Source organism: Asterias amurensis, chromosome 14 (genome assembly GCF_032118995.1).
Source record: "Asterias amurensis chromosome 14, ASM3211899v1".
NCBI lineage: Eukaryota > Metazoa > Echinodermata > Asteroidea > Forcipulatida > Asteriidae > Asterias > Asterias amurensis.
Genome location: NC_092661.1, coordinates 19,381,197 through 19,392,107, shown reverse-complemented (window position 1 = coordinate 19,392,107; position 10,911 = coordinate 19,381,197). Strand labels below are relative to the sequence as shown.

General features: G+C 34.6%; 1 protein-coding gene across 2 annotated transcripts in view; it reads right to left on the bottom strand.

Moving 5' to 3' along the window:
* Window positions 1–435: 435 nt before the first annotated feature.
* The window catches only part of LOC139946898 (runt-related transcription factor 1-like), a 41,978-nt gene continuing 31,502 nt past the window's right edge, over window positions 436–10,911 (bottom strand). For both annotated transcript variants that reach the window (XM_071944670.1, XM_071944671.1), the window contains 2 exons: window positions 10,147–10,335; window positions 436–5,182 (listed from right to left, as the gene is read on the bottom strand). In XM_071944670.1, coding sequence (XP_071800771.1) covers window positions 4,311–5,182; window positions 10,147–10,335 — 1,061 coding nt within the window. In that variant the 3' untranslated portion in view covers window positions 436–4,310. The remainder of the gene's footprint in view (window positions 5,183–10,146; window positions 10,336–10,911) is intronic.

Here is a 10,911-nt window from a genome sequence, read left to right as displayed (position 1 = left end):
ATCCATGATAAGAACCTTTTTATTAGGAGAGGAAGGGGGTCAACAGAACATTGGTGGACAAATTTCGGGCAAGAAATTAAGTTTCCATGGCCTAAGGGTGTTTCATGTTCATTTCTGTGATGTTGAGAATTTGGTTAATTGGTTCAAGAAACATTGTTTATGGGATATTTTATGATTGTTTGGTTGAGGAGGTCATGACTCTTGCAACTGTGCAATGTGATATCATGTGGTGGTTATCTTGTTTAACTACATTGGTTTAGTGCACAAACCGTCCGTAGAGAGCAATTATTAATTACTAAAAACAGACAGGTTTTTTTTTACAGACCAACAGTACACCATGGAGGTAGAAAGCTCTTGTAAATGTTCACCTTCTAAACTAAAAGGGAAAACTGTGACAATCAGCAAACACTACAAAATGCTCAAATTAGACAGTAATTGTTTTAAATTGTTTATTTATTATATCCAAGCAAACAGACAAACCAACACTCAAAAGACTGTTTGACAGTCATAATTATAAACAGGCCCAACATTCTCTTTCTGCATCAAACCTTTCACACAAATACTATATTGGAGGGACATTTATACATAAAGGAAGCTCTCTCATCTTTGGCAAAAGACACATAAGACTAACCAAAAACTATCTGAATATAAAGACCAACTTTTATACTAGCACTGTACTTCTCTCATATGTTGAACTGTCTTCATCAAATTAAAGGGTGTGTCCACCATTGATTATTACCCATAGGACAATTTTCAAACTATTATCTCAAAATCTCATTGGATAAAAGATGGTAATAGTACCAAACTTCCTGACAAGTTGATCTTCCTGAAAGTGACAGGTCATTCTCACAAAATCATGAAACCTACAAAGCTGAAATGATTCACCAACTGATGATCCCTTTCAGCAAAAAGCAAAAGGAAAACAAGAAAATGTGTAACCATTTTTTGGAAGAGAACAAAATATATTCAGGAGACTGCTCAGTAAGATAGTTTGTTTTAGGCCTATTGGAATATTTATGATAACTGCAGTTAGCGTTGTTTGAATGCATTAGATTCCAGAAGATGACTAGTTGGTTAAAATTGAGACAACTTTGCCAAGAGCAATACTGGCCCATGTCTCAGAAAGTTAGATAACTACAACGTATATACATGTACAACTTAAGACTTACTTCTCTTAGTTTAAAGTCTTGTGTCTGAAATTAACTGGTTTATGTACACACGCTAAATATTAATTAAAATATCTCTATCATAATAATTAAACATTTGATGAACATAATTTTAAGTAATGAGGCTTGAGAGAGTGTTTTTTCATAATATAACATCAAGTAAGAATGCCCACAAAGGTGTATTATTGATACCACATGATATTTTCTTAAAGTTTCAACAATTCTAACAAATGTTAATGCTCACCACTTAACGCGTGGAGAGTTTTATACTATCGCCTGATTGCTTTGATGATTTTATAAATAACACTCTCAAGAACATACTAAAATGACATTCATCCAAGAAAAAGGCATTGATTTGCATTGCATTGCAATTCTAGAGAAGTTTTCAGTTTCCCTTTAAATAGACTATACATTTTACATAGTTTGTTCCAAGATTATTCAACTACCAAGTTTCAGGCCAAGGAAAGCTAAACTCCACTCATACCTATTTTTCAAGTCCAATCCTTTATAGCTTTAAGCAGTGGTCAGAAAAATCAGTTCTGTGTTTGTACACAAAATGTCAAAGTTATTTTCTACTTAACATTTTGACAGATGGAATCAGCAATTTATAATATTTTGTGAAATGTTACTTTCCACTGAACTGATAATTCCACACTTTTAGGACTATGTTAACTTACATCCACACACAACTCAATAATTCTCAAAGCTCCTTTCAAGATTACCGAAGATGAAAAAACTTCACTCTGGATTACAAAGAAATAACAGCTCAAACATTTATTTGAAAAACAATGTAATGGAATAACACAAAACACTAAACAGTTTAAGAATAGCTAATTAAACTTAAATTATGTAACAACGTGTGCATTCAATATTATCCTTTAGTTCTCTTTCCTCAAAACCTTTGACATCACAAACTCCACTCTCACACTGCTTATTATTAATATAAATATGCGGACGTAATTACGATATCTTGGTTAAGTAAAAAAAATTACATTTGTCTTGCATTTGCATTCTTTTTAAATCAATATTTCATTTCTGAATCATGTATCCATTAAATAACCGTTTCTATGTACAACTGCTGTACAATACAAGGCAACAAGTTCCAAAAACACTTTTCTTAAATCTATTCCTACCTCTTATTTAGTTTCTCAGAAACTTGGGTATTTATACAGGAGTATGCCACACTTTGCACCCAAACTTATAACTTTGTTTTTTTTTAATTAACAAATGATACTCGGTTACAGTTTAACTGAAAAGTCAAGATTACTTGTTTCTGGCAAAATCACAAATTACATCAAGCTTTTTCGGTAAAACAAATTGAACGAATCATTAGTAGACTTGCAAGATGTCAAGATAAATTATCATTGCTATCATTTGACATTTTTTGAAACAAGTTACATAATTTTGAAAACATTTGATATTTTGAGTTATTTATGTTATTTGCTTTGCATACACATCAGCCTTAAATGATAATTTTCCATCGTGATCCTTTTATAACTTGCCTTGTAGCAATTACAATTGGATTTAAAAAATAGTTGTATTTTTAAATTAAGTAAACATATACAGCACTCCCTCAGAGAATAAAACAATTACATACAGGTATTGTACATTCATAACAGTTACATTAAATATGGCACATTAACTTCTTTGCAATCTCTTAAATGTATTTGTTCCATATGTCACTTTTTGTGTTAAATCACCAATTTCTCCCAACAGACACATCAACCAATTTTCTCATACTTTGTTGTAGATTTTATTGAAATGGAACCAGAAAGAGCACATCAGGGCCAAATTTCTTAATATCAATGTTTGTCTTTGGTTTTTTTGGTAAGTTTATTTATACTTTTTGGCACGGTTCAAATAGAATGTGAAGCCAGCATAAGAATTAGTATTAAGGCGGGGTTTCAGCATGCTATAATAAATACAACATAAATAAACATCAAATTTTAACTTTAGAAGGATTGCAGAAATTGGCCCCAAGATAGCATTTTAACAAATGGATCAACAAAAACAACAACGACGCGCAGTACTGTTGGAAAATGACCGATTACTGTAACAAAAAGTGACAAATGTTTGAGCAAAATATTTAAGAGAGACTGAGACATAGCAAGAAACCTTCTGAGATGTGACAGGCACGATGGGTGAATTATTGTGTATTTACATACAAGTTATCCATTTTGAATGCACTCTCAAATGTCTGTCATATCTTGAAAAAAGACAAGTCATCCTCACCAACGTTTTAAGCCAAGGAAAAAATTAAAGGGACTACTCTACTCATTTTGAAAGTCACTTAGTGGTCGCTTTGAATTCTTCGGAATGTCTTCTTAAAATTCCATACAAAATGCTGTTTCCATTAAATATTAATAAATAGTGTATATATTATTTTTGCTCTACTGCCTGATTCTAATCTACATCTACTTTCTGCAGCTTGTGCTTAACTACATTTTACAGCTGTACTTTTGTTAATTACAGAAACAAAATCATGGGCAAGGCATGTAAAAACTACTTATTATGTCCACTACATGTTATGTGCTGAGATATTATAATATATACCCCAAAAACCTTATCCCATTTCCAGAATCTCTCTTTTGATTCTCTTTGAAAGTCCACTTCCATAAACATAGAACATAGGGATAAACAACACATAATCCATTAAAATTGCCCAATCCCGGACCCTGCCTCGCTTGATGCGAATCTAACAACAAAGCCATAATAACTAAGTAGCAATTCTTTTTTTAGAAATTGAAACAAACCCTGGGATGTTCACTGTTGTGACATTCCTTCTAGGTTAGCAAAAGAAAACTGACACCAAACTTTTACACTAGGATTATTTTGGACCATGCATACACCCCTCTGGAATGTTCCCAACTTTCATTTCATGTTTCATAAATTCAGATAACATGTTGTTTGCTTGCTGTTAACCTGCTCAATTTTCATCACAACTCATAAACAAGTCTATTACAAACAAAAATGAGATTGACATTTGTTTTGTTTTTGATGTGTTAAATACCATTTTAACACAGGCTACTTCAATTATATATTTGATTTGTTCATATTAATTATTATTATGCTTGCATAAAAACTGTATAAATAGATGTTACCAATAACTAAATATGCTATTTGGCTGGTAACACTAGTTGGTCCTCAATAGGGTCTCCAAACATCTTCTTTTCTGTCCTCATCTCCTTGAAGAGGCATACTGGATGCTACTTGAGCGTGGTGAAGTGTCATTGGGATGGCCATTGCAGTTGCTGTATCAAGTGCATTGATACTACTAGGGGCACCAATGGAGCTGTGATGCATGGACATTGTGGTGAGATTAGGAGTCCGTGTGGGGTCATAGGTCATGAGGGTGGACATTTCTTGTGTTACGGGGTGATGAGCTATCGTTTGGGAAGGCATATCTCTTGGTTTGATGTCTTCCTTGGGTTTTGTCTCAGATCTGGTGGTGCAAGGTGGGAGCACATGTGGGGTGCTTTCAAAGAAGTTCTGTTGCTGGTGCGATGTGGGCGAGGTCATATACAGATGGGGGTATAACTGGTAGGGTGGGGAACTGGGCAAATATGGTGGGGATGTCAGTGTGACTGGGGTAGAGGGAGCACCTCCAAATATATCAGGAAAAGCACTGGGTGTCATGGGAAGAAAACGTGATGTGTCAATACTTGGTGAAAGCACCGACATTGAAGAGGACGAGGGAAAATTCAACCCTGATGTAACATTGGGATAAATAAATCTTGGATCATTTGCCCTGGGGTTAGGGAACCGTGGATCTGGTGCTGACAGAATGTGTGTCAGAGAGTTGTCAGTCGCTGTTACCGTCGTCAACTGTGTCAGTTGAGACATACTTTCAGTGACGTCCATCTTGATACTGTTGAGATCTGCGGCTGTTGTTCGGACCGGGTTGGCAGTCGTTGCTTGGGGCTGAGGATTGAAGAACTCTGTTGTTTGGTAGGAGTATGGCCATGAAGTCGTTGATTGGCGATTGATCATCGGCTGCGGCTGCTGTTGGTTCTCTTCTGTAACAATAAAAGTGTAAAAATGACGCATTATTAAACAATTTGTCTTATTACCTTTTGTAAAATTTTACTTCAGTCAAACAAAGGCCTAAGCTCTGTCAAATGTTGAACATCTTATGCAATGTCATGGAGCTGTTGCAACACATTTCAATACACTCTGAAAAACAGCCAAGACACTCTGTCTCCTGTTACACCTGTAAACATAACACAACACCCAGAGAAACCGAAACAGTTGACACCAAAAAGCAGAATGAGGTCAAAGCCATTGCCATTTCATTGTGAACCCTGACCTTTTTACCATTGTGCCAAAAAAACTCCAAACAACAATCACAACAGCGCCCTTTACAATTTCCCTAATAAGGTGCTGAATCAACTGTAACAAAGAAGACTTGAGAAGTTTGTTGACTTTAAAAAACTTTACTACACTAGCTGTAAGTTGTTTGTCAGAATATTACATTCCACATAAGTGACTAAGCTTACAAAGTGTATTAAGTAAAGAATGCTTTTCTTCATTATTTGTACTTTTGCATACAATGCTTAACTACAAGTAAATAAAAGTTATATTCCCCTAGCAACTTTGATCTGTCCCCACTAAGAATTTTGAAAACTCTTCTGGCCCAGGCAGCTGAAATCACAATAAGTGCAAGACTTTTTGGCATAAAGTAGTTGTAACGTTATTGTCCTATTCAAAGGAAACATTATGGTTCATAAACTAACACAAGCTTTACTTAGGTTTGACTTTCACCTTCAATGTTTGAGTATTTTTTTAGGCCACCAGACACTAGTGTTCAATTGCAATAAATGTTAGCTTAAAATTTCAAAAATATTAAGTAATAATGGTAAATGGGCAATTATATATTGGTAGAAATTTCAAAAATATTAAGTAATAATGGTAAATGGGCAATTATATATTGGTAGATATTTTCTCCACCATGCACAAAGTTTAGAGGTTTAGTTATGACAAATATCACCAACAAGACCTTGAGAGAACTCTGACTGAAATTATGATATGAATATCATCAGTATGGTACACTGATCATAGTGTGTATGCATCTGACACCAGACGTTCAATCAGTGAGTCACATAAGCATGATTGGACAGTAGCCAACTATTGCAACATCCTCCATTTACTGAACAATAGCCCATTGTTCAGACTATTCTAGAAAAAAGGAAAGGATTTGCCATCAAATTTTTAAGCTAAACTGACATGGCACATGATGTAATTTTAAAAAAGATGTTTGTTGAAATTATTAAATTGTACATAAAATATTGGATGAGAATGTTTTGGTCTGTGCTTGCATTACAAGTACTCTATACAAAATGCAAGTTAGCTTTGAGAGTGATTATTCATGTTGGTTAAGACAAATAGTTTCCAAACACTTAGTTTTGACCTGCGAACCCCTCCCTCTTTTAAATTAAAGTTTGATTAATTTGAAAACAACTGTACTTGAAAATATGTGGGACTTTTTTGAAATTCTGTTGTTTCTTCATTCATTTGTTTAAGGAAATGAAAGTAATGCATACACGTCATGCATTTTCTTCACACCCTTGAATTATTGGTTATAAATACAATGTTGATCGTTTCTATTTCAGTACAAAGTTATATAAGTAACATAACAATCAATCCAACAGAATCATGGTTAAAAACATGTTTATTTTAATTAAATGAATATCTTGATTAATATAGTGAGGGGGTTGTAATTTTTGTAAATAGTTGCAAGCTTAGTCTGTTGTTGTGGGTTTAACCTTGACCTCCACATCCCCTTTGGAATTCCAGTGGCTTAAGGGGTAGTGTCAACACCAGTAATGTACATGTACTTTAGAAAAACAGACAATGTAATTGACTATATATGGAGCAAAGAGAACTACCCCAAACACACCAACTATCTTTGTGTATGGTTCAAAGGGAGGACCTCATTGTTCTAATTGAGTGATCCACTGTCAAAACCCAAATCTCTCTTGTGAATTGGACCCTTCCCTAAAACGTAACCAATTGGGTAAACATATCACACACACCCACCATGGACATACAATGTCATCAGCATCTTACAACACAACAGACTTTAAATATGACATCAAGCAGACAGTATTCTTCTTTTAACTTCTGGCCCTTTGCCCCCACCTGAGCATTTTTAATATTTTGATGCAAGAAGATTGTTTTATCCCGAAGTTAATTTTGTTAAAAATGTTTTGACTTTGCTTTTGTGATGCAAACAAAAAAAACAAGTAACAAACCATAAGGGTTGTAATACAAACAATAATCCTTTGTCCAACCTGAATTTAAAAACAAATTCAATCTTTGAAACAACAACTAGTGGCAAAATAACATCTTTTGTAATATTCATAATCTGACCTTAATTAGGTTTTGTTTTTTAATTCAGGTTATTCTTTTTAAAGTCCTTCTCTATTATTAAAAACAAATTTTTGAAAGGTTTTATATTGAGTTTTAAATGAGGTCAGATTATTGAGTGCAAACTGGATAATCAATGCCAACATCTGGCGTAGATTTAGGGTTTCATCCTGTCCTCCTTCTAACTTCTTTGTTTTTTGGTATACATAAATTTCATATCTTGATATGCAGTGCCATTGTCCATGTACATTGTCAGCTGTTTTCATAGCAGTGATGACGACTGGTCAACACAAGACAATTGGTCATTAATATTCTATGGTCATTTCCAGGGTCAGGAGTTCAGCAGATTCTCTAGCAAATGGCCTGAATTGGGTCATCTAGAGTTGACCTGACCTTGAATGTGCTAGAGGAGCCTCTAGCCTACTCTTTATTTAATAAAGGTTCGACCTGCCAATTATAAAACTGCTTCAGGCCAGAGTTATTTTTCTTATTATAATACACAGGAAACTGGAGAATAGGAAAGAACTCCCAGGAGAAAGGGAAATTAATTTAGTGTAACAAGATTTCCATATCTGGAAACAATACAGACTTGAAAGCATGTGAGGACAGAATAGTAATTAGTCAAGGGGAGACCACATTGTCATAAAAAGCAGCTAGTTATTCAGCAGAGTAGAGGGGGGGGGGGGTGAATATAAAGTAGACATTTTGTCGTGCCTGATTTCCTTTAACACGATGAACACTTTTCCTTTTGAAAGCGAGTTGATTAATTTTTTCCAAGCTAAACTGTCAGTGACCTCCAAGCATAACTGTATTCCCTTAAATTAATCGCTGTGTATTTCCACTTCAGTTAGTATACCATTTTTAAGTATAATACTATTAGGCTATTGAAGGAAAAATTCAATATTTAATTGGTTTATGTGGAAAAAAAGTCACACAAGGGAATTTTTTCCCGAAAACAAAGTTGACTGCACTCTTTATGTGCTTGAACCATCAGTGAACCATCACTCAGTGAATCATCCGTGAATCTATTTTTGAAAAACATAGTTTGACTGACGTCAATATTTTTTCAGAACATTTCCTCAAATTATTTACATGTTTGATAAACAGGAAAACACATCAGAAAGCTAGACATAAATAGGTCATAAACCTCATCACCCCACTTCAGATCCTGCTTGTTTCATTGCCCAAAAGTCTTTATTAATTAATTTAAATCTCTCTTTTAGTTGTTTGTTGTCCTTTCTTTTAAAAAGGTGAATGACGCACATTTGCATTTTGCTCATGGTTGAACACAATGTACATGTAATAGAGGATGTTTTTTCCCCAGCAAGTTGTCATTAAAAAATTCATTTCCTAGAGAGATTGCCTCATGTAATTTTCTGACTGTAGCTGTTGTAGAATCCTGGTGGCTGGTATAAACTAAAGAGGAAACCACAAAACTACCAGAAGCAATAAATAGTGTCTACAAAACAACTGTTTTTCTGGAGAGATAATGAAACCTCAAATCAGCAATCATTTAAGTAGTTATCCATTTGCAATATCATGATGTGTCAGCTTAGAATGCCCAACAATTCAATCAAGTCAAGTCAAGGATACAAGTATACACCCTTGCCTAATTAACTCCCTGACTGATGTCACAAATGTTCCCATAAAAATGTAATCATCTTTCACTTGGGAGATTTTGCAATCAGGAAAAAAAGCTTTGTTCTAGGAATAGTTGTGTATTGGCAACAATTTGACTCTGATAGTTCAGGAAGGCAACAGCACACGTATGTTGTACAGGAAAAGTCAAATAGGATATCCTACGTCCTTGTTTACAAGAAATATCAAGGCCTGCTGACTGAGGATAAATCATTGTTGTTCCAGTTTGTACCTAGCATTAGCCATGGTAACCCAATTTATTTGTGAATAAATTAAAGATGAGGATGATGAAACAGTATGAACAATTTATTTTCAATGTTAATTATTCAAAAAGAAGCTTAGGCTTGAGTGGTTAAATTTATTTTTCATTGAAAAGAAGAGGCAGCCATCTTGGTTTTTAAACCCACAAATCTGTTGAGTTGGAGGGTCCTAGAGCTACTCTAATGCATAAATAAATAAATAAAAAACAGGCTATTTTTCACTTGACTTTGGCTTGCAAGTTGCTGATGAATTACATTGTGTAAGTGAAGCTCTCTAAAAAATCTCATGAATACCAGCAATTACAAATTCAAAACAAAAATAAGTAATCACACTTTAATTACACCCAGTGTCAGAGTTGGTAGTATAAAAGTTAAACCACACTTTCAAAATGTTAACTTGAACCCGAGACACTAATACTGGGGAACAAGTATAAATACAAATGCCTATGTAAAAGAAATCATCAGGGAAAAAAGGGTATTTGAAGGATTTTTAAATTGGTGAAGCACTCATTTCGTTTAGCTGTAAACTTTAAAAGTAGTTTAACAAACATTTTAAAACAAAAGAGTTGAAGTGTTGAGGTTGGGAAATTTAAAGTCAACAAAAGAGATTGGAAAAAATCAGTTTCAATAGCCAAGAATAAGGTGTTTCACTTCCTAAGTTATTAATAACCTCCTTTCTCAGTAAGACAAAAAACCCAGATTACTTTAGCACGTACCTTGTGTAACCAAGTAGTTATTTGTGGTGTTGAGGACTTGAGGGCGGATACTACGGGTTGGGCATTGCTGCATTGGTTGCACTTTAGCTGGGGAGAACCCTTGAAGCTCACCGATACGATTAGGGAAGGGCAGGCTAGGGTTGTGGATTGGCTGGGGCATACGAGGTTCCTCTAGCTTGGGTCTGTGTCCTGTAGATTGGTAGAGAGGGGGAAAGAGACAAAATAATATAAGATTAAGTGTTGGTGGTAGCAAACTGCTGTCCAGTCAAACATAAAAAGACCAGTGGTGAATCTAAGCTTTAGCAGGATCTTTAAAAACAAATTTCAAATTCTTAACATTATTACAGTGGCATGATGGTTTTTTTTAATGTAAAACATTTTCTAGAGTCAGGTATGTCTGACCAATTTATCCCCCAAATTCAGATACTATAATACTAAGCAATAATATTTTAATCAATACTAATATATCACATTCACTTTCACAAGTATGCTCAGCCTTATACTTGATTTCTTCGAATTGGTGTTTGGCATGTCTTTATTCCTTTATGATAACAGCAAACAAAACATTTCCGTATTATTAGTGGATGTTTAAAAAGCACAGCATTCAACAAAATTGTGTGCTGTTCGACTGTCTGACTAGATAAGATTTTTTCTAAAGTACCTCTGGTTGGATGCTACCTTGAGGGCACTGGTTTCATTGATTGTATTGAAACAAAATCCCCATCAATTCCAAGAAACTCAACCCCCAACCCATCCACTTAAATT